Source organism: Cervus elaphus, chromosome 7, assembly GCF_910594005.1.
Source record: "Cervus elaphus chromosome 7, mCerEla1.1, whole genome shotgun sequence".
Classification (NCBI taxonomy): domain Eukaryota; kingdom Metazoa; phylum Chordata; class Mammalia; order Artiodactyla; family Cervidae; genus Cervus; species Cervus elaphus.
In genome coordinates this window covers 44,394,065-44,417,625 of record NC_057821.1, presented here as the reverse complement: position 1 = coordinate 44,417,625, position 23,561 = coordinate 44,394,065, and the positions used below count along the sequence as shown (strand labels likewise).

The 23,561-nt window shown below is 44.7% G+C and overlaps 1 protein-coding gene across 1 annotated transcript; it reads left to right on the top strand.

The window, feature by feature from the left end:
- The first annotated feature begins 6,795 nt into the window (after positions 1 to 6,795).
- EDN1 (endothelin 1) lies at positions 6,796 to 13,558 on the top strand. Its single transcript, XM_043908538.1, has 5 exons — positions 6,796 to 7,468; positions 9,030 to 9,198; positions 10,566 to 10,724; positions 10,881 to 10,994; positions 12,903 to 13,558. The coding sequence occupies exons 1-5, from the start codon at positions 7,405 to 7,407 to the stop codon at positions 13,003 to 13,005; spliced, it is 609 nt and encodes a 202-aa protein (XP_043764473.1). The 5' UTR covers positions 6,796 to 7,404; the 3' UTR covers positions 13,006 to 13,558.
- The last annotated feature ends 10,003 nt before the right edge of the window (positions 13,559 to 23,561 follow it).

The window sequence follows — 23,561 nt, the reverse complement described above, 5'->3', positions numbered from 1 at the left end:
TATTTCACTGTCCTTAGTAAAAACTGTCAGAGAAAGACAATAATCAATAAATATTAAATAATATGAACAAACTAAAGGAATTAAAGAACCTCTTGATGCAAGTGAAAGAGGAGAGTGAAAAAGCTGATGTAAAATTCAACATTCAGAAAACAAAGATCATGGCATCCAGTCCCATCACCTCATGGCAAATAGATGGGGAAACAATGGAAACAGTGAGAGACTTTATTTTCTTGGGCTCCAAAATCACTGCAGATGATGACTGCAGCCATGAAGTTAAAAGACACTTGCTCCTTGGAAGAAAAACTATGACCAACCTAGACAGCATATTAAAAAGCAGAGATATTAACTTTGCCAACCAAGGTCTGTCTAGTCTACAATAGTCATGTATGGATGTGAGAGATGGACTATAAAGAAAGCTGAGCACAGAAAAGTTGATGCTTTTGCACTGTGGTATTGGAGAAGACTCTTGAGAGTCCCTTGGACTGCAAGGAGATCAACCAGTCAATCCTAAAGGAAATCAGCCCTGAATATTCATTGGAAGGACTGATGCTGAAGCTGAAGCTCCAATACTTAGGCCACTTGATGCAGAGAATTGACTCATTTGAAAAGACCCTGATTCTGGGAAAGATTGAGGGCAGTAGGAGAAAGGGACGGCAGAGGATAAGATGGTTGGATGGCATCACCGACTCGATTGACATGAGTTTGAGCAAGCTCTGGGAGTTGGTAATGGACAGGGAAGCCTGGAGTGCTGCAGTCCATGGGGGTCGCAGAGAGTTGGACACGACTGAGTGACTGAGCTGAACTGAGCTGAACTGAATTGAATATGAACAAAAAGTATATGGATGTTTTTTAAACTTCACAGAAAAAAAAAATTTAAAGACATCAATTTCCAGGAAAATTATTCTTGTAACCAGTCCAAAAAGCTTTTTCTTTTTTTTTCCCATCAAAAGAACAAACTAAAGAACTAGAAATGCCAAATCAAACAATCCCTTAGCATTAGATATATTCTGGAACTTGTGAAATTGAATTAGCATTTTAAAATGAATCCAAATGCCCCTTTAAATAAGTAACCTTCTCTTTCCCAATTTTTTTTCCCTATGATGACAGTCAGCACACATGCAGTTCACTGCATACTCATATTTAAGAAAACATATTGTTGGAAGAGAAATTTTCTTCCATCAAAATCCTAGTTTAAAGAGGAAAACTTGAATTACATGTTGGTGGGCAGCTGATGAGAATAATAAAAATAATCCTTATATCAAATCTTTTCTCATGAAAGGAAGGGGATGAAAAGAAAATGCAGGCAGTCAGAGAACATTTCTAAAACTCTTGATGGCTCAGATGGTGAAGAATCTGCCTACAAAGCAGGAGACCCAGGATCCATCCCTGGAGTGGGAAGATTCCCTGGAGAAGGAAATGGCAACTCACTTCAGTATTCTTGCCTGGGAAATCTCATGGACAGAGGAGCCTGAAGGGCTATAGTCCATGGGTTCACAAAGAGTTGGACACGACTGAATGGCTAATAAACTAACACTATAGTGAAGACTTTGCCCTACTGTAAATGACTAAGTCCAAAAAAGGAGATTTGCAAAATGTGGGAATAATTTTAACTCATTCAATATTTTTCTAATACAAATAAAATCCAGACCTTCTAATGGTGACATAGTCCATACACTGAACTGTCAAAATCAGCTGATTCACTAAGAAGGAGTTCTTCATGGTTTCTGTGGCTTTTCTTTTTTGTGCCCCATATGCATCCTGAGGATGTCACAGTGTGAGCCCTTCAGACATTGAACATTATGCTGACGCGTCACTGAGATATTAGAATTACCTGCACACATCACCAGGACAATCTTGCTCTCTTATATCTTCATCAATCGTTCGATCCAATGAAACTGTAAATCCAATAACCAACCCATCTTGCTAACATTCTCTGCCCATTCTTAGACCCTTGGCCACAGCTCCTAATCCCTCTCATCTCTGAAGATCTTTTTGCTATTCTTTAAAACATCCATTTAGCCTCTTTCATTCCATGATTAGCTCTTGAATCATTCTAGGATCACCATATTCCTGCTTCCCTGATAGCTCAATTGGTAAAGAATCCACCTGCAGTGTAAAAGACCCTGGTGACTGAACTGAACTGAGCCTGGAACATACAAACTGCTTAGAATCACTTGTTGGCACCCACGTGGACTTAGTTATCATATGTGCACATGAAATTGAATATTAGAAGCTTCCTAATTTCTGATTTCTAATATGAAAATGAGTTTCAAATGAATCATTTTCTTGCTACTTTCTTAGGGTAGCTTTATAAATTTCAGCAGGATACCAAAGGATTTTTATTACACAGAAGTTGATAACAAGGATGGACCTTTGGCTTATTTTTTGCCGTTTTATATGAGGTGCAAAAGAAACTTTTTTCAAATAGAGACATGGTTGACACATAAGTTTGTGTAAGTTTAAGGGGTATGGTGTGTTGATTTGATACATTTATATGTTGCAAATTATTACCACCATAGTGTTAGCTAGCGCCTTCATTACATCACATAATTACCATTCTATTTTTGTGGTGAAAACATTTGAGATCTACTCTTAGAAACTTTCAGCCATAGAACACAATATTGTTGACTATAATCACCAGGTTACACACTACATCCTCAGATCTTACTCATTTTCTAAGTTTATATCCTTTGACCAACATGACTTCCATTTCCCTCATCCACCTCACCTCCATCTCCTGAAAACCACCATTTTACAAGAAACTTATTTTTCTTTTTTACATTGAGCAGAATCCCCTATGCTATATAGTAGGTCCTTGTTGATTAACCATTTTAAATATAGCAGTGTCTACATGTCACTCCCAAATTCCCTAACCATCCCTTTCCCCCATCCTTCCCACCTGGTAACCAGAAGTTCATTCTCTGGGTCTGTGATGCTGTTTCTGTTTTGTAGATATTACATTTCAAATACCTGTATTACAATATTATATTAGCTTCAGATGTACGGCATAGTGATTTGATACTCTTATGCATTACAAAATGATCACCATGATGAGTCCAATTACCATCTGTCAGCATACAAAGTCATTATCAAAGTTATTATTATCCATATTCCCTGTGCCATACATTAAATCCCCATGGTCTATTGATTCCACAAGTGGAAGTCTGTACCTCTCAATCTCCCTCACCTATTACACTCAGTCCTCTCCTCCCTCCCCTCTGGCAACCACCAGCTTGGTCTCTGTATCCATGAGTCTGTTTTGGTTTTGTTATTTTTGTTGTTGTTTTTAAGATTTCACATGTAAGTAAAATCATATGGCATTTTCTTTATCTGTCTGATTTATTTCAAGGAGCATAATACCCTCTCATACTAGCCATGTTTCCTTTTATGGCTGAGTAGTATTCCATTATATACACGTGGAATTGTATATGTGTATCTATACACCACACCTTTATGCATTCATCTACCGTATCAATGGGCTCTTACGTTCCATGTTTTCAGATGCATAGGATGAAGCTCTCCAGAGCACCATCCAACTTCCTGTGCTAAATACCATTAGATCTTGACAGAAGGAGAAGCTGTTTGTCCATGACTCCTGGAGGTTATAATATGTCACAGGGTAACGCCCGCAGTGCACAGTGCTATGCAAAGTAGGAACTTAAAACAGTCAACAATGCATGACTGAACTGGTGGCCTGGACAGCTTCGACGAGCCCACACAAAACCAGCTCCCTACTTCTCTTGCGCTCTCCCAGCGACCTAAGGGCCGTTTTTTGTTTTTTTTTTTTCTTTGCTGAGCTCAATGCACATTGTCTCACCCCAAATTTACTGGCTTGGCAAAGTTGCAAATTTTATTACGCAAAAGTTGAGAAAGAGCGAAGCTGAGGAGTGCTAAAAACAGTACCCTTTGCTACTGTGTAGCATCTGTATTTGGGGAGCAGGGTATTTTATTTATAGCTATCTATTAATACATTAGCAAAAGATACAGAAAGAAACACACACACAAAATAGCTTTATCAAATAGTTGCCAGTGTTCAAGTGTAACCTTAAAAGCAAGAACAGCAACAGAAAACTATTCTACTGGGGGAGAAAAGCCATCTTGTTGACCTCTTCTCTCCCTTCCCTTCCCTTTCCTCTCTGAGCTGGATTGTGGCTGCAAAGAGCTGGGTTCTGGAGGGCTGGGTGGGAGCCTGGGGCCTGGGGCAGGGAGGTGGGATCTTCCCTTTTATTACTTTGTCCAGTGACTTTACCCTTCTCCTCTCCTCCTCCCTCCCCGGCCAGCCTTCGGGGAGAAGCAGTGGCAGCATCCAGCTTGTAAAACTGGTTTGTTGGGGTGCTTCCTCCCTCCCGCTCTTGCTTCTTGGCAAAATGTTTTGTTGGGCAGCTGCCCTGCAGATAGCTGCCTTCTCTGCACTTGGAAGGGGCTCCCACTTCCTCCTCCAGTAGGCAAGACGGGAGGACAGACACAGCCATTGCCCCAAGATGCACAAAGAAAAATGGAAACACAGACACACACACAGACACACACACACACACATACGTCCATTCTTGTCTGTGTGCATCCCAGAAACTCCAGACTCAAAGAGATGGGGGCTGGATGGGTCTTGGAACCACGGGACCCTCCCGGATCTGAAACCCCGGGCATTGATTTGAACAGAAGGTCAGGGGTGCTGGGAGGGGGGCAGAAGCTGCTGCCTCCGTTTTGTATTTATAATTTAAATAATTCACTGGATGACACAGCTGAGGAGGGGACGGCAGGCTGTGGGAAGGTGTGTGGGCAGGTGCATTTTGCTTCACTTTTCCACCTGATCGCTGGGCGCTGCTGGCACCTGCAGGGGCAACCTCACCAAAGTGGGGGTGGTTAAGAGATGGGCTTCTTTGCCAGAGGGTATTCCAGGCTGGACCCAGAGAGACTGGGAGGGGCTGGGCAGTAGTTTCTGGGGAAAACAGGTAGGTACTAACTGTGGCCAGTGTTTTGTTAAATTTTGCAGGAGGTTAAAAAAAAAAAAAGAATGGGGGTGGGACACATTTCCTGCCGAGACACATTGCCCAGGGCACCTCTGCCTCCTTGGGGGAAGCTTGGATCCTGTGAGTGGGACTTGGGTCTTCTCTGCGCTTCTGGGTCCTGCTGGTGGGAGGAGGTTTGGAAGATGCTGGCCAGAGCTGGCTCCCTGCCAGGTGGCAGCCAGTCTGAGGGAAGCTGGGCCCTCCTTGGCCCCCAGGGCGGGGCAGAGGTCAGCATACAGGGCGGGAGGCAGAGGGCCCAGACAGGGACCCCTGGGTGGAGGCCTCTCCTGGGGGTGGGGGAGGGAGGGTTCCTGACTTTCCCCCATCTTCAGCTCTTCGATGGCTGGTTTAGGGGACAGACCTCCTTATGGATCTGATACTGCTCCTCACTGTCCCCCCAACTGTGACTCCAAGGGGATCCAGGGAGACCAGTGTGCCCAGGTCCACAGCTTAGGTGTGGGGACAAAATTCTGTCCTTGTGATTCTAGAGTAAAGAGGAAGCAGAGAAGGCGGAGGAGGTGGCTCTGTGGAATTCTCCCGAGTATTAGAAATGAATCCAAGTTCGAATCTCCCCAAGGGTGGGTGTGTGGAGGTGGATTTAGAGTGACACACGATGAGGAAATGGAAGAAGCATCTATTTGATGGTGTCCCCAGGAGTGAGACACAGACACATCTTTCTCTGGGGCAGGAAAGATGCTGTAAATTTATCCCAGGGGCCTAACTCAGCAGCACAGAGGACTTTGAGGAAGCCAGGAAATCCTGGGCACCTCAGCTGTCTCACTTGAAAAATGAGGCTAATTGAAAAGGCCAAGTGTCTTGTCTTCATGTTTTGCTTTGCACGGAACAGCAGGTTGTCTCCTCCTCGGATAACTGCCCTGTGGGAACCTCGGGGGCTATGTCATGGTTGCAGAGACAGGAAATCGCTTGGAAAACATAAACACATTATTATTAAATGTGAGGCATTATCTGATCCCTTATTCAATGAGGGCACTTCCTCCTTCCCAACACGACCCCCATGGCATGTCCACCTAACCCTGCACAAGGACACCCCTTGGACATACAAGCAAAAGCCAAAGGAAAACAATGATCCAGAAAAGATGTCCCGATGTAGGGAGTATGTAGACTATTCCGAGGGGCAGGCTGCTTTCTGGGTCAGGCGTCAGCCCTTCCCTTCCTAAGCTCCCTCCTCAGGTGGCTGCCTTTCCTTCTGTTACTAATTTGGAAGCCGAGGCTGTGCCTTTTTGTCCTAAAACATCCGCCCCCGTAGCTCTCCGTCTCCCCCTGGCGTTCCTCTCTGCCTATTTCTTAAGATTGGTGCCTCACCCCCTCCAAGGTGGAGGGGATCCGGGGAAGCGAAGAGGGTGGATACAAAAATAAAAAGTTCACGGGGGTTTCTAATCAGCAATCCTAAAAGGATTGGGTATGTGCCTAAAAGGGTTCTTTTTTTAAAAAAACTTCCTTTCCTTGCCAATCCTTCTCCGATCTTTCCCACTGTGGACGCAAAGAACTCGAGCCCAACAGACTCGAGGGGAGGGGGGTCAGAAGTCAGAGAAAAGTGTATGGATCTATCTGCCAAGATAAACTGACCCCGAGTCGGTGGGGAGGGGAATGGAGGGAGAGAGTCCCCCGGTCTGATCAGCACTAAGGAATCAGAGAGACATAAAAGGCAAGTGAAGCGAACAATAATAATAATAAAAAAAATTCCCCCCGCACACAACAATACAATCTATTTAAACTGGAGCTCATACTTTTCATACCAATGGTATGACTTTGCTGGAGTCCCTCTTCTGATTCTTGAACTCCGGGGCTGGCAGCTTGCAAAGGGGAAGCAGACGGCTGCGCGCCGCACGGGCAGGTTTACCAAAGGTCTCTCTCTAATGGGTATTTTCTTTTTCTTAGCCCTGCCCCTGAATTGTCAGACGGCGTCTGCCTCTGAAGTTAGCAGTGATTTCCTCTAGAGCCCGGCCTTATCTCCGGCTGCACGTTGCCTGGTGGTGACTAATGACACAATAACATTGTCTGGGGGCTGGAATAAAATCGGAGCTGTTTACCCCCACTCTATAGGGGTTCAATATAAAAAGCCGGCCGAGAGCTGTCCGGGTCAGAAGCGCTCCTGCCTCCGCACTGGGACCGGCGCCTCCAGGGTCCGCGCGCCGCCGCCGCCGCGTGCGTACTGGGACCGCTCGCTCTGCCTCTCTGCAGGGAAGAAACTTCTTTTTTTCTCCCCGTTAAACAGCAATCAGGACGAAGTACCATTTTGAGATCCGGAGAACCCGAAGCGCTTGGAAAGAACTGAAGCTGATTTTTTTTTTCCTACCCTTTTTTTTTTTTCCCCTTCGAGTTTAGTTTGCAGGGGGAAAGATTTTGAACCCCTCCTTTAATCGCCCCCCCTCCCAGAATGGATTATTTCCCCATGATTTTCGCTCTGCTGTTTGTGGTTTTCCAAGGAGCTCCAGAAGCAGGTAGGCACGGCGACTTGTAAAATCCTTGAATGCTCCGGTCTTTTTTTTCCACCTTAATGCTTTTCTTGCTTCTGTTTCTCCCACTGAGTTTTATGACTGCCGCTCAGAGATCAAGTGCAGGGGAGTTAGTACTCAGAGCTGCTGAAGTTTTCTGGGGGTGGGGGGGGGTGGAATTCTCCGTGGAAGACCATTGCTCCTCTAGCATTAAAGTGACATGATTATTATTGCCTAGTGTGTTTCTTGGTTTTGAAAAATATGACTTAAAGACAAGATGTAATTCAGCTAAATGTGTGTTTGCAATCTTTCTGTTCATACAGGTAAAAGGACATATAGGTATTTACATCTTATTCAAATACTGTTTTAATAGTGTGTTAATGTGTAGAACATTCATGCTTTTCAACTCGAAGCCAAGGAATTTTATTCAAGTCATTCAAGCAGTGTATGCACACTAAAATCACCTGCAGAACAGTCTGGGGGAAAAAACCCTCCAGGCAGTTTCAGGGCGAAGCAGATGTTTTCTTTAAACTTTGTCATTATTGACTTTGGGTTTCTTTTGGCAGGTTTTTGGCGCTCACAGCAGTGTGAGCTCCATTTCCAGTGTTCTTCACCTGTCCTGGGAGGGGAGCTAGAATAAATCTTGGCTACCGAGGGATTTAGATAGTGTGTGAGCATCTGCCCGTTTCTCTCTTTCTAGGGTCAGTGCACGTTTTTTGTCTTTTCGTGACCCCGATTGAAGAGAAAAGGATGTCAAGGGAATGAAAATCCTGGAATGTGTCTGATCATTTGAAATGTACAAAATTGGGCAGATAAGCTGCAGGGCTAACTTGTCAGTAAGAGGAGGCAAGGCTGCCGTGAGGAAGGGGGAGCTGGTAGATCCCACGCACGCCCTCCTGCTCCCGGGAATCAGAATCCAAAGCCCACAGAACCTTTATCTGGGTTCCGAGAGCGGCTGCTTGGTGCTCCCTTCAGTCCGGGTTTTGCCTATTCAGCTGACTTCTCTGTTTCCAGTCACCTCCCCGAAGCTTTGGATTTCCACCTAAGTTCTGAAGGTGCCACTCTTCTGAGCTACTCCCTGCCTTAACACAAGGTGGGAAGTGGTGGGTACTGAATGGAGGGAAGTGGCTCTGAGTCCAGGGAAAGACAGTATGACTTATTTAGTTGCAGGTTGTTTTGGTCATCAGCCCATTTTAAGCCACAGTAGGCTGCGCTCGGTTCCATGTAGAAGCCAACCTAAATGTCTCATACGCAGTGTTTCTAAGTATTTCCTTGAAGGCTGTGTCCTTCGTGGGGCTGGTAAGTCCTTTTCTAGGTAGCTGTTTCCCCTGCACTTGTTTAATCTCTCTGAAGGCAGATAAACCAGTGGCGACACAGGTGAAGTCATGTTGAGGAGGGGAAAAAAAAAAAAATCATCCTTTCTCCTCTGTGTTCCTTGCTGGAGGCTGGTAGCATGCTTCATCTGCTTTTACCTGCTCTGCTGGGTCTGGCATCCAAGCTGTGGCCCGTGTGCCTCCGGGCCTCGGAGCAGACACCTCCCTCTGACCCGCTGTGTCTCTCTCCGCAGCGGTCCTGGGCACCGAGCTCCGCGAGGGAGCAGAGAGCGGCGGGGAGAAGCCCGCTCCCGTCACGCCCTGGAGGCCCCGCCGGTCGAAGCGCTGCTCCTGCTCCTCCTTGATGGATAAGGAGTGTGTCTACTTCTGCCACCTGGACATCATCTGGGTCAACACTCCAGAGTGAGTCTCTAGAGGGCATCCTTACTCTAGGCTTTCTCCCCTCTGGCTCCACGGGAGACCGGAGCCCTGTTTCTCTGGTTACTGTCTGGCGTGGTCTCTGAAGGTAGCACTGTTGACCACAGGAAAGTGCCTCCGTGGGCAAAACGCCCCTCCAGAGGTGTCACGCATCTCGGGGGTTGGGGGGAACATCTTTGTATCAGGCCTAGGGGTGAATGTTCTCTCATTCCCTGGGTTTAAAGAAGCCACTGCTGAGGTCATCTGTGGGTTAGTCCAACCTGTGCTTCTCATGGGGGCGTAGAGACTTAAGAGGCAGAAGTGATGACAGAGACTTACAGGCTGTCTCCTCAGTTTACTTTTGGAAAAAACTAAGACCCAGATTGTTGAAGTCATTTGCAAGGTTGAGTTTGTGCGGAGTGAGACCTGGAACTTGAGTGTCCCGACTCCTTTGCCCTTGCCCTTTGGAAAAGCCTATTTCAAGACAGCAGGAGGAACGCCTTAATCAGATATCTCTTCTGCCTCCAGAGTGAAGAGAGCAGTTTCTCCCCTTACTCCCTGCAAAGTAATTCATTCACCAGAAAGAGCTGTAAACAAAAACGCACTGATTGTACCTGCAGAGTCCTGTTATAGCGAGGATGACCAAAATCCAAATACAATCAAGTCAAACCAAACAAAAACCACGGCAAGCCTAATATTTAGTAAGGTGATACTACCAAGGGGAGGACTTTACTCCTTGGGTGAGAATCATAATGAACACATTGGAAATTGCTGGAGAACCTTCTGGCAAAGAGTCCTTCTATAGCCACATGATAATCACCAAAATCACCGGAGGTGTGCAGATATGGTATGAACCGCTCTCCAGGCAGTGTGTCTCCTCCAGCCTCCCCGGGGGCCCCTTTTAGCATATCCGCGTATCACTTGAGTTGAAAATCGGTTTTCAAAATCTTGTGAGTCATGGTTTTGCACGGAAGTCCCCTGCCTCCCAAGGGCTGTTAACTAAGTAGAGAGAAAAGGAAGAAAATATGAAACAGATACCAAAGCAGAAATGTCATAGTTTGGGCCACAAAACAAGGCTGCCGTGTCAAGAAGGAACTGAACTGTGTCCAGAGTTGACATGGAATGTCATCGACTTAGAGAAAGTGATTTTCTCCCGGTTGGGTCCACACCCTCAGGGCCATTGATGGGCGCTGTTACCACCTTTGACTCTTTTAAGTTTCACTACCAAATGCTGTTCCCTCCACTGCCCTGAGCCACTTCCCTCCATTCATGCTCTCCTTCTGTCTTAATGGAAGGAGGTTGCCCCCAAAGAATGCAGCCTTTGGAGAGGATTAATTATGCTCATAGCTTTTGTTTCTCTCTTTCCATAATAGGCACATTGTTCCATATGGACTCGGAAGCCCTGCTAGGTCCAAGCGCTCCTTAAAGGACTTCTTTCCTACAAAGGCGACAGTCCACAGGAAGAGATGCCAGTGTGCTAGCCAGACAGACAAGAAATGCTGGAATTTTTGCCAAGCAGGAAAAGAACTCAGGTGAGTAGAAACACCTTTGTTTTTGATCAGCTTTTTGGCCCCCTGACCTTCTTCCTCTTGTGATGCTGTCTTCTTGTTTTGAAGAAAGCAGCAGAGACATTGAGAACAACCAGAGTTCCTGTTGCTGAAATGTCCTCTCTATCTGTATTTTGACAGGGACCAAGACTCCATGGAGAAAGCCTGGAACAACCAAAAGAGAGGAAAAGACCATTCTAAACTCGGAGAGAAGTGTCTTCATCAGCAGCTCGTGGCTGGAAGGAAAACGAGAAGGTAAGAGACTCTTAGGAACATCTGGTCCCCTCCACCTATAAAGAGCCTGCAGTCATTCTTACCTCTGGGAGAAAGGCTTAGAGACAATATAAAGGGAAGGGAGGAAGGGGAGAGCTTTGTGTTCTCTAGATTTAAAAGAGCCAAAGAATCCTTCTCAAAAGTTTTTTTGATGTAATGGAAACTAACAGAAAAATAGCAATAATTTCCAAGTCGGTTCAGAAACAGTGGCTTACATAATGCGGTCTGCTGCCCTTTAGCACACACACCACTCATCCAAACAAAATCTATCTAGGGACACCTCTGTCATTTGGTCACGTCGAGTTTTTGCATCTCTCGGTCAACATATTTACAGCTTTCCCTGAGAAATTAAGAATCATTTCAGGGAAAATTTATTTTTTTAAATCACGTATAATCAAATTCTTCAAAAACATAGCAGTTATTCAGATGGCCAAAGGGAAAATAAAGTCATTAAGTAGGGTTGGTGAGAGTTAGAACATGTTGTTTTTCAGGTTGATTTATTCACTTTTTTAATAGGGAAATGCATTCGGTGGAGACCCAATGTCATTCTCAACAGCTTTCTTATTTTTTAATCAGTCATGAGCAGGGATCTGGATTAGTAATACCACAGGGTTGCTCTGAGGGGGTCTATAGTGATAAACCTTCCACAACCTAAGCATCCTGAAATTCACAAGCTACGGGGGAAGAATCCTGCTTTCAGATCTGTCCTATAGCGTATGATTCCCTCTCATGGTCAGAGGCATTTTTTTCCTAGAAATCCAGTAGCAAGAAATTCTAGGATCCAAGTGTTCTGAGCACAGGCCAGGAGGTCATGAACGACTTCTGAGTTGTTTACTACTGTCTGAGGCCATGCTCAGCGCTTCCCACGTGACCTTGAACTCTCCATGTTTATGAAATCAGGCCACTAGCGCCCCTCCGAGCTTCCCTGGTAGCTCAGCTGGTAAAGAATCCGCCTGCAATTCAGGAGACCGGGTTTCGATTCCTGAGTCAGGAAGACCCCCTGGAGAAGGGATAGGCTTCCTACTCCAGTATTCTTGAGCTTCCCTGCTGGCACAGATGGTAAAGAATCCACCTGCAGTGTGGGAGATCTGGGTTCAGCCCCTGGGTTGGGAAGATCTCTTGGAGGAGGGCATGGCTACCCACTCCAATATTCTTGCCTGGAGAATCCCCATGGACAGAGGAGCCTGGAGGGCTGCAATCCATGGGGTCGCAGAGAGTCGGACACGACTGAGAACAGCACAGTGCTTCTCCAGATGGCAAGATTATGTAAACCACCCTTTCTGAACTAACTTGGAAGTTGTTATTTTTTTCTATTAGTTTCCATTACATCAACTATTGAATCAATGTTACTGTTCTTCCCACCCAAAGAGAATATTAAACCTGCAAAAACGATAATTTTTAATTGCCATAAAACGTTTGCTTTGGGTCCTGCCTGTAGGCCTGATCCTTTTGAATTCCTTTCCCTCTCAATGCCCACTTCAATTCTTTATGTGATTGAGAATTTGAAACCTTTGCTGAGTTTAAGTGTCTCCATACAATCCCACCAGAGTTGGAACAGTGCTTGGAATAGGGCTAAAAAAGAAAAGAAAGTCTCTCTAGTCCACCTTAAAATCGTGCTTTAAGATTTCTTTAATTCCCAGCCCCTGTAGATTTGACCGCATCACCCCCTCTCCTTGCTCACCGAACCCTGCCTCACCCTAGGCATCAGAGGCAGTTTGTTTTCATTTGAGGTTAGTAGAGAAGCACGCGGTCGTGGTTGAGGGTGAAAGTTGAGGATCCAGATTTAGATTTGTTTGTGCCAGATTCTAATTTTAGATGTTTCTTTTGCCCAAGAATAATTTTTTCTAAAAAAAAAAAAAAAAATTTATTTTCTCTTGTCTGGTTTAATAGGTTGGAGGCCATCCGCAACAGCATCAAAACATCTTTTCATGTTGCCAAGCTGAAAGCCCAGCTCTACAGAGATAAGACAGCGACCTACAACCGTGCTCACTGAGGGCGGGATTTGGGGGCCTGTCTGAAGCTCCTCGTCCACGGAGAGCCCTGGGCCTGACTCTGCGCTGCCCACGGGGCTGGGATCGAGGCAAACGCGTCCTGCCTGCTCAGACGGTTTCTTGTTCCAGACTGGCAGGGGACCAGCGCCCTGGACGCAAGCATTCCAGGAAAGGTTAAGGAGTGCCCCCAGCCAGTCTTCATTTGTCTGCATCTGAGCTGACTGTTTTCATCCGTCTCTCCTCCGTGGGGGTGACAATGGGGCCCGCAAAGAAGGCAAAGAGACCCAGTGACCTGCAGATTGGGATTCCTCCTCCGGCCAGAGGCGGAGAGGAGATTCCACTTGTGGGCGGAGTTCCCAAGAGGGTCCGAAGGGACTGTCTGTGTCTCTCTCAGGCGCCTGGCACATTTCAGGGAGAAACTCCAAAGCCCCGAGAAGATTTTTCTAAGGAATGCACAAATTGAAAACACTCGAAGGACAAACACTCGAGTTAAAAAAAAAAAAAAAAAGACTTGTTTTTCTAATTCGTAAAATGCAAAACTGAAAGAAACTGTTACTACTGAAAATCAGAATCTGAGTTTCATGCATAGGAGACTACCTCATCTGTATTGCACTCTGACAAAGCATTTCCCACCTTTAATTATTGCCTCCCCAAACTCTTCCCCCCCAGAAAAAAACCCCATCCTAAATCCTAGCCTCGTGGAAGTCTGTCTAATGCATCAATAGTAGATATAACGTTTTCATGGTCGTCCACTAGCTCTGTTCCCTAAGGAAAAATGAAAAGATCAATTGAATCAAGACTTTCCCTTACTTACCTTGATTTTTGGAAACACAATGGTATAGGGTTGTTGTGGAGAGATATTGAAGGGTAAACATTGGTGATGCTTTAAAGCAGTAAAATTATTTTCCTTTATTGGCTCATGGAAGAGGTTGGATTACATTTTGATGTACTTATATTTTTATAGATATTTATATTCAAACAGTTTATTCCTTATATTTACCATGTTAAATATACGTTTGGGCAGGCCATATTGGTCTATGTATTTTTTTAAATGTATTTCTGAATGAAATTGAAAAAATGCTTTGTTTTGCCTGTCAAGGTAATGACCTTAGAAAATAAATATTTTTTTTCCCCTACTGTACTGATTCCAAATCATTTCTGAAATTTCTGAGAGGTGAGCCACAGTGGTAAGATTCAAAAAATGGAATGATTAAAGATGGTTTCTTGGAAAGGTGACAATCAGGAGAAAAAAAGGATCTTCGCTAACGACAACGAGAATTTGATTTATATCTTAAAAGTTGCTTTTAGATTGCATTTGTGAAGCTGCTCAGTCGTGTCCGACTCTTTGCGACCCCATGGATTGTAGCCTACCAGGCTCCTCCGTCCATGGAATTTTCCAGGCAAGAGTACTGGGTTGCCATTGCGTTTAACTAAACACAAAACAAAAATTCAGCTTTCACACCTCTGTCTTTTCCTGCATAGCCACTCTCTGCTTCCTCGCACCTGCAGACTCTCCAGGGACTTCATCCATTAACTTGGCTTGTCCTGTTAGGATCCAACAGTTTAAGCTGATGGTGTGGTGAGAGGTGCTTTCTCCATGTTAATAAACTAAAGGAAGTGATGCCAAGGCCACCTCCCTGAAGGTACCTAATTACACGCATTCCACACCAGAGTCGCTTTGAGAAAACGGCCCGCTCAGAGCGAGTCAGGGCTCCCAGTGGCTTTTTTATTTGCTCAGATTAAGAAGTTTGTTTATTGAGGAACACCAAGTACTTCTGCTCTTTCCCGGTAGCCCAGCCCTGGACACACGCCCATGGAGGCAGAGATGCCAAATGCTGATTCCAGGCCGCTCCTGCTTCTCGCCCCCTCCCCTCTCTCCACTTTGCCTCGGCTGACCTGCCAGCCCAGTGGGGAGAACAGCTCTGCAGATGCTTGTCCATAGAAGCCCATGAGAGCTTGATCCGCTTCTGAGAATCTTCACCGCTTTTCTCTAACAGGGTCTGAAAGAATGCCCGTGTTGGTGTTTGCTGCCTTAGTCGCTCAGTCGTGTCCAACTCTTTTGCAACCCCATGGGCTGTAGCCTACCTGGCTCCTCTGTCCACGGGATTTCCCAGGCAAGAATAACTGAAGTGGGTTGCCATTTCCTCCTCCCGGGGATCTTTCTGACCCAGAGATCAAACCCGAGTCTCCTGTTTGGAAGGCAGATTCTTTACCACTGAGTCACCTGGGAAGCCTCAAAGAATGCCTGGTTTTTCCTCAAATAGCCGCTCCTGGGGGTTACCATTCTCCAACAGTGACACGTCTGAAGGATGTTCAGTGACAGTCTTCAGGTAGGCAGAGCCAGTGCCCTGGGCAGGGTTTCCAGCTTTCCAGGCATCAGTTTTCATCTTTCACTGTTTTCTTTTTAGGAGACAGTCCAGTGTCTTTGGGAATGGCTCAATGGTAAAGAATCTGCCTGCGATGCAGGAGACATGGGTCTGATCCCTGGGGTGGGAGCATACCCCAGAGAAGGAATGCTCTCCAGGGAACATACCCTGGAGAAAGACAGAAGATCCTAGTGGGCTACAGTCCATGAGGTCACCAGGAGCAGGACACAACTGCTCACGCACGCACGCACCATCGTCTTTGGGGGGATTGCTTATAGAGCTCACTGTATTTAGCACACTGTTTCTCCGTGTGCGGTTCTCAAGAGGATAGTGAAGTTTTGCCCACATTGACAAGGGCCTTGGCCTGAGTTTAGCCCCTGCTTAATCCTGAATAGCTTTTCCATTCCCTGGCATCGTGAATTTCCTCATCTATGAACTGAAGAGGAGGAACTCCTCTAACAGCCGGTAAGAGCAAGCCTGAGATCACGTGAAGAAGTGGAGGTGGTGGGCAATAGTGAGCATCCGAGCTCGGAGGATGGGGATCTAAGATATTTAAGAGGGAGCTGCCATGGGAAGAAGCGACTGAGCAAAAGCAAAACACAGGAAGCAGCAGAGATAAGATTTTCTTTTTCTTTCTTTCTTAAAAAAAATTATTATTCAGACTCTTAAATCCTCTTCCTCCATGCTTCCTGCCTCAGTAACCAGCAAGAAAAGTTTAAAAAAAAAAAAGCATGAAGCAGTGCTCTTAGGGCATGAGAGTCCATAGTAAAATAAACTGGAAGGTTCTTAGTAAGTCAATATTTTTGGAGTATGTAGAGGAAAAGTCAAATATTACTCAAGGGATGAAAACTCATGGCATGGCCGGTCATGATTTTTGCTGTTTTTCCAGTGAAAGCATGCATTCTAGAAGCTCACTTAAGATTTCTCTCTTCACGTTTATTTCTCTCTTCATGGTCAGGAGCAGGCGGAGCTTTGATTTCAGGGCTCTACGGACCAGAGGATCCCGGGTGGGGAGAAGTGGTCTTTGGTGAAGTGAGAGCTGCCTGCTAGCACACTTCACTCTCACTCCAGGGATGGACTTCTTGTGTGATGGAAACCATTGCCCTTTCTCCTGCCTGCATTTCCCTGGGATGCTCGGGGTGTTAGACTGACCAACTAGAGCTTTCACAACCACCAGTGTCATACTAAGCAGGAGTTCTCTCAGGAAAGGAAGAGCAATCTTTGGCTTTACCGGACAAAAAAGCCAAGGCTCAGAGAGGGAAGTGACTTTCCCGAGGTCACACGGCAAGCACCTCTGGAGCCTGAGACCTTGAGCATGGCTGTTTCACTCAGAGATGATTGGAGGTCCATGGAGGCAGAGGCTCAAGCAAACCTTATGAGAGGGTTCTAGGTGGTGAAGCAAAATCACTCTTCATCGAAGCTGTGCCTTCTAGCCTTCCTGGCGAGGGCTGCCAGACCCATTCTTCTTAGTACCCTCTCAGGAGCATCACTGTGCCCAGAAGCCCGCTCACGAACATTTCAGTTGTATGATACTTGTTCACTGCCTCATCTTCATGACTCCCATGCACAGAAGGCAGAAAATCACTGCAATTTACAATGTCTGCCTTCAAATCTGGTGCCATGAGGGCTTCACTGACAACTTCTAGAAGATCCAACACACAGGAAGAGAGTGCAATGGTGATGAATGTGATGGCAGAGGTGGTAGTGTTTCCTCAAGCCCTGGGGGATGATCAGAGAAAGATCTAGGGCTGGTGCCTTTGGATAGTGAGAAGAGAAGGGCCTCAGCTGTGGGGGTCACCAACTGAGGCAAGTGATGTATTCCCAGCCTGACAGGCAGCGTGCTCTGGGAGGCAGCCCTTCAGGACTCTGACATGCCAAGTCTTCTTTCTGCAGCTCATTTTCCTCTTTTATATTCTGAGTCATTCCAAGCCTCCACCCGAAACTGCTGTGGAAGTGTCCAGGGATGAAATTAACAATCATTGGCACAGCAAGGACACTGACCGATTGGAACAGGCCAGGACAGTCATGGGGTGGTTCTATGGCTCCACCAGGTTCCTGGTGGTCTCCAGTTAGGCCAGATGTTAAACCTCCAAGTGTGGAAAAGTCCAGAAGTCTGGGGAAGCCAAAGGGAGCCAGGATGGAATTTCTAGACTTCTTGCTCCATGGCTGTTTACTAGCTATTATGAAAGTAAATATCTCAGCCGTAGCCAAGAAGCTACCTAAATGGAAGCAACCTAAATGTCCATCAATAGATGAATGGATAAAGATCTTGTGGTATGTATGTACAATGGAATAATACCCAGCCATTAAAGAGAATGAAATAATGGGGTGTATAGCAATATGGATGGACCTGGAGATTGTCATATTAAGTGAAGTAAGTCAGACAAAGGCAAATATTATTTACTATCACTTAGACACGGAATCTGAAATAATGATACAAATGAACTTGTTTACCAAACAGGAACAGATCCACAGATGTAGAGAATGAACCAAGGGGGAAAGGTGGGGGGTGGGTGGAGAAGGATAGACTGGGAGTCTGGGATCAACATGTACACATGGCAATATTTAAAATGGATAACCAGGGGACTTTCCTAGTGATTAGAATTCAATGCTTCCAATACAAAGGGCACAGGTTTGGTCCCTGGTCGAGAACTTGCTACATCATCCCTCTGGGTCATCTTTTCACTCTCCATGCCTACCTCTCTCATATACTGATCTCCTCTGGCTGAAGAATTGATGTTTTTGAACTGTGGTGTTGGAGAAGACTCTTGAGAGTTCCTTGGACTGCAAGGAGATCCAACATGTCAATCCTAAAGGAAATCAGTCCTGAATATTCATTGGAAGGACTGATGCTGAAGCTGAAACTCCAATTCTTTGGACACCTGATGAAAAGAACTGACTCATTTGAAAAGATCCTGATGCTGGGAAAGATTGAAGGCCAGAGGAGAAGGGGACGACAGAGGATGAGGTGGTTTTATGGCATCACCTACTCAATGGACATGAGTTTGAGTAAACTCCGGGAGTTGGTGATGGATAGGGAGGCCTGGCGTGCTGCAGTCCATGGAGCCCAGAGTTGGACACGACTGAGCAACTGAACTGAACTGAACTGAAGGTATTCTTGGTCTCCTTGGAGGTTTTTAGCAGGACAATTTGATGGTGGCCTAAACTAAGGTTTGCCTCAGACCAGAACTTACTAGGGTCCTTGATCTACCAGAACTTCTAGCCCCTTATACTGGAAGCATGGAGTTCTAATCACTTCACCACTAGGGAAGTCCACTGGTTATCTATTTTAAATATAGCTACGTGTACATCTTCATCCCAGATTCCCAGTCTATCCTTTCCCCTCCTACCTTTCCCCCTTGGTTCATTCTCTATGTCTGTGGATCTGTTTCTGTTTGGTAAACAAGTTCATTTGTATCATTATTTCAGATTCCACATCTAAGTGATAGTATATGATATTTGTCTTTGTCTGATTTGACAAAAGATTGTCAAGAAGGAGTTGCTTGTAAGATTGGGTCTTGGCCTCTTAGATTAAATTTGGACCCAGAAAAGGTAGCCAGATAATTTCTCATTAAATCTGTGACACTTCAAATGGTGCTTGGTGATGCTCTTAGCAATGATCACAGCCTGTCATGGGCAAACTGGGAAGTATGATCACTCTAAAACAGGAGAAGCCTTGAAGGAGGTTAGAATTTCAGATCCACCTTGGTCTCTTAGAGACGACCTGGACCTTGGCCCTGTTTAAGTAGACTTGATGTCTGTATCTCTTTATCTTCAGACCAGGCAAGGACAGAGAACTTTCACCTTCTCTGGTGCCTCCAACCTTCAGCATAGCTTTTCAGGCATAGTATATCAATGAATTAATAAACGTACAAATGGGTGACAGGGTTCAGTAAGAGAAAGGCAAAGGTAATAATGAGACTTCAGAAGATTTATAACACCCACTTATAGGGATCTCTGGAGAGTATGTGTGGCTAAAATATTCTTTTATTCAGGCTCCACTTTAGTGACAATTGTCCCAGTTTGGGGTGAGTCTTTCTCTTTCTTTGTACTCCAGTTCACCCCAATATTACCACTATAATAACAATCTTCCCCCTGTGCTTCAGTCACAATTGCCATGGATGCACAGCTAGAAAGAACTTAAAAAATAATTTATATTTTCTCCCCATCTCAAAAAATCTCCCATTGCCACTCACTCTCTGCTTCATAGAGTACAAAATATTATCTACTGACAGTGAGTAAGAAGGGCCAGATAGAAAGACAGGTTTGAAAGCAGTATTATAATTTCTGAGTTCTTCATTCTTTATTATAAATATTTTCAAACATAGCCCACATGTGAGAGAAGAGTATAATAAAGCCATCATACACATCATACAGTTTAACAGTTGGCAAACATTTTCTTTTTTAAGAACTGTTTTTTTTTTTTTTTTGGTGGTGCTGGGTCTTTGTTGCTGTGCTCAGGCTTTCTCTAGCTGCAGTGAGCAGGGGCTAATCTTCCTGCAGTGTGTGGGCTTCTCTTTGTGGTGGGTTCTCTGGTTGCAGAGCACGGGCTCTAGGGCTTCAGTAGTTGAAGCATTGAGGTTCAGTAGTTGTGGCTTAGTTGCTCTGCAGCATGTGGTATCTTCCTGGATCAGGGATCAAACCCACATTCCCTCCATTAGCAGGCGAATTCTTAATGACTGGACCACCAGGAAAGTCCCAGTTGTCAAAATTTGACTGATACTGTTTCACCTCTACTAACACTCTGCCTTCCTGGATGACTTTGAAGCAACCCTAAGTATCACTGGAGAAGGCAATGGCACCCCACTCCAGTACTCTTGCCTGGAAAATCCCGTGGACGGAAGAGCCTGTTGGGCTGCAGTCCATGGGGTTGCTGAGTTGGACATGACTGAGTGATTTCATTTTCAGTTTTCATTTTCATGCATTGGAGAAAGAAATGGCAACCCACTCCAGTGTTCTTGCCTGGAGAATCCCAGGGATGGGGGAGCCTAGTAGGCTGCCGTCTATGGGGTTGCATAGAGTTAGACATGACTGAAGCGACTTAGCAGCAGCAGCAAGTATCATTTTTGTCTCATCTGTAGGTATTTCAACGAGGATATAGTGAGTTGAGGGTATAGATATGCTTTGTTCAACCAAGTCAAATGTGAAATAGCCAATTGGGTATGTGGGTCTGGAGCTTAGAGGGAATGAACAATACATGTTCCCAGACCTCAGGGGACCCACCAAGACAAAGGTGGCAAACGTGTAATAGCTAATATTTATGCAGCACGCCAAATACTCTCTTGAGAGGTGTGCAGGCATCAACTCATTTCCTTCTTACTATCACAGAGTGAAGTAGGCACTTTCATTTGCTCTACTTTATGGATGAGGAAACTCAGGGACAGATTAAGTAGTAAGCTGTCCAAGGTCAGGCAGTTAATTAAAAGGCAGAGCTTGGTATGACCCAGATAAACTAGTTCACCAAGCTTTGTGACTAAGGAGAATTCGGCAATAAAGGCTACACTGTGGGATGAACCAGTCCTAGATTGATGGAAAAGTGACAGTGAGGTACTCTTCCTAGGGGAGGAGACAGGAAGTGTGTAGGTTTCTGGGAAAAGACTAGGAGGATGGGCCTTGAGGCCTTACCTAAGTAAGAAAGCACTCAAGAGTTTTATAACTCAATCAAAAGTATGGAAGAGTCTCAATAAAATACTTCATCTATGGAGGACTTGATAAGAAGAGGGTAGCCTAATGTGCTCATATGGTTGATTCATCAGAAAGGTAAGTAAGCAGGTATTTATCTTATCAAGAGGTAATTTATCCTACTAAAATTCGGAAAGGATATTTAATTCAATGATACTAAAAATCTTCCAGCATCATGACCACATTAAGAGAATAAAAATTCTATCTTCCTAAGTGATGTTGATTCTTCTGCTAAATTATCCTGCTAAAATCCAGAAAGGATAAGTAATTCAGTGATATTGAAAATCTTTAAAGAACATAACAACAATAAATGGGACTGCAATATCTTAGTTTCAAGTGACATCAACTGGATTTGAAATTTGGGGATGTGCTTTTAAAAATAAAAATAGATCCACTTGAATACATTTCAAATATATTTGGAAAATGTAACTAGATTTGTGGCTAATAAGATGAAATGATTCCACTAGAAGTCTCTGTACTTAACCAAAAGTGGAATTTATTGTATAGCTCAAGTGTTCTGCTAATTTCGTACTGTTTGTCACATGGTCAAAAATGTCCTTTCACCGATTTGTGAATTCCCACTTAAAGTATGGGTAGGGATTGCTTAACTCCCTGTCAACTTAAGTGTCTTCTTTAGGCTGGAAGAATTTGTACGATACCACTGGCAATCACCTTGTAGAGTATGTTGCTTACTGATTTGTTTCCCCCCATAACCGGTTCAAACCGGTCAATCCTAAAGGAAATCAACCTTGAATATTCATTGGAAAAACTGTTGCTAAACCTGAAGCTCCAATACGTTGGCCACCAGATGCAAAGTGCCAATGCACTGGAAAAGATCCTGATGCTAGGAAAGATTGAAGGCAAAAGGAGAAGGGAATGGTGGAGGATGAGATGACTAGATAGCATCACTGACTCAATGGACATGAATTTGAGCAAAACTCTGAGAGAGACTGGAAGACAGAAGAGCCTTGTACGCCGCAGTCCATGGGGTCACAAAGAGTCGGACACAAATTAGTGATTAAACAACAACAACAATAACCGCTCCTTTTGCTCTGATCAAATGGCCATTGATGGTGCCCCTCAGTTTGGTGAAAGATAACATGCACAAGGAAGTTAAGGAGATAATTCTATGCAGGTTACTGCAATAAGGACACTGTTCATTGAGAGAGAATGTTTCAAGAAAAGGAAGGAGGCTTGCGATTTTATTGAAGCAGGTAAACAAGGAAGCTGTCCTTGAGTCTAATGGGAGTCATGAGAGAGATGGAGATGGTCTTCTCTGAATTGTAGAGAAGGGGTGGAGGGGAATATGAGAGATGCAGGGCCATTTGAGGTTAGCTATTTCTCAGAACCCTGGAGGGGGACTTCTTACGCTTTGGGAACACAGGCTCAGATCAAGTTCAACATTGTTCTCCTTTTGTTCAAGAAGAACAAGCATCATCAGTGAGTAACCAGACAATAATCCTAAACCTTCTGAGTGAAGTGAAGCAAGATCTCAGAAATAGTTTCTCAAGGTGACTTCATGCTGCTACTGTAAAATCAGCTGAACTGTACAAAAGTGATGACAAAGGCCTGTGGTTTTAGAGTCCTGAAGATCAGATTCCTTTAAAAAGAATGGACGCCAGACACACAAAAAGGGAAATATTAATATAACAAATTGTATTAATCAGCCCAGTGGATTCCAGGAGGTCAGTGGAGGAATATCTTCCAGGTATGCAGTACTGCTAAGTGAGTTTCTTGGAACTCTTGAACTGGGATGTTGGTGGTTTTGGTCCTGGCATTTATAGGGCATGCCTGGACCCTTGAATTCCACCAAGTTTGCTGAGTGGTCCAGACAGTGCCTTTTCCAGGGGGAAATCAGACCTGTGAATGGTCTTATATGATGGTCAGTCCTTCCAAGTTCACATCAGGTCATTGGGCTTTTAGTCACAGTGCTTCTGCAAGTTCTAGGGAAACATGCCGTAGGGACTTCGGGTAATGTGCTCTAAGTTCACAGTGACACTGCATTAGGGATCAGAGAGAAAAACTGAAAACATTAGTTTGAAGGCTTATAGTCAGACCTTGAAGGAAATTTGAAGGATCAAAAATCTGATAAGGGTTGACTATTTGGGACGGTAACAGGAGTCAGTTCAATTTACAGTCAGGAACCCAAAGTGATTTTTCCAGAGTTGGGGAGAAGGTCAACTAACTTTCCACCAGACAAGACAGAGTTTGTATCTGCATTAGTTATCCAGTTTGAAAAGAGATCTAAAATATCTCAAAAGCAATGAACAGAGCTAGAATCTGATATCCTGGAAGGTTGTGCTATATAACAAACTGTTTTCCATTAAAACAGAAAATTCCCCTCTACAGTCACCATACTTTTGATGAACGAGAAACTCAAAGAAAGATTATTCTTGAGGGCAAAATCAGCCTAGTCTCATTAAATTTAACATACATATTTAGATAGACATGGCAAGAATGGTAATGTATCAAGTAGGCCATTTTAAGTCGCTTTCTGGACTGTTTTATAG

Bases quoted from the DNA above. Each gene is read 5' to 3' on its own strand.
- EDN1 (XM_043908538.1), top strand. From the start codon at position 7,405: ATGGATTATTTCCCCATGATTTTCGCTCTGCTGTTTGTGGTTTTCCAA. The intron at 9,199-10,565 runs GTGAGTCTCTAG...TTTCCATAATAG, and splicing joins ATCTGGGTCAACACTCCAGA to GCACATTGTTCCATATGGAC. The intron at 10,725-10,880 runs GTGAGTAGAAAC...GTATTTTGACAG, and splicing joins CAAGCAGGAAAAGAACTCAG to GGACCAAGACTCCATGGAGA.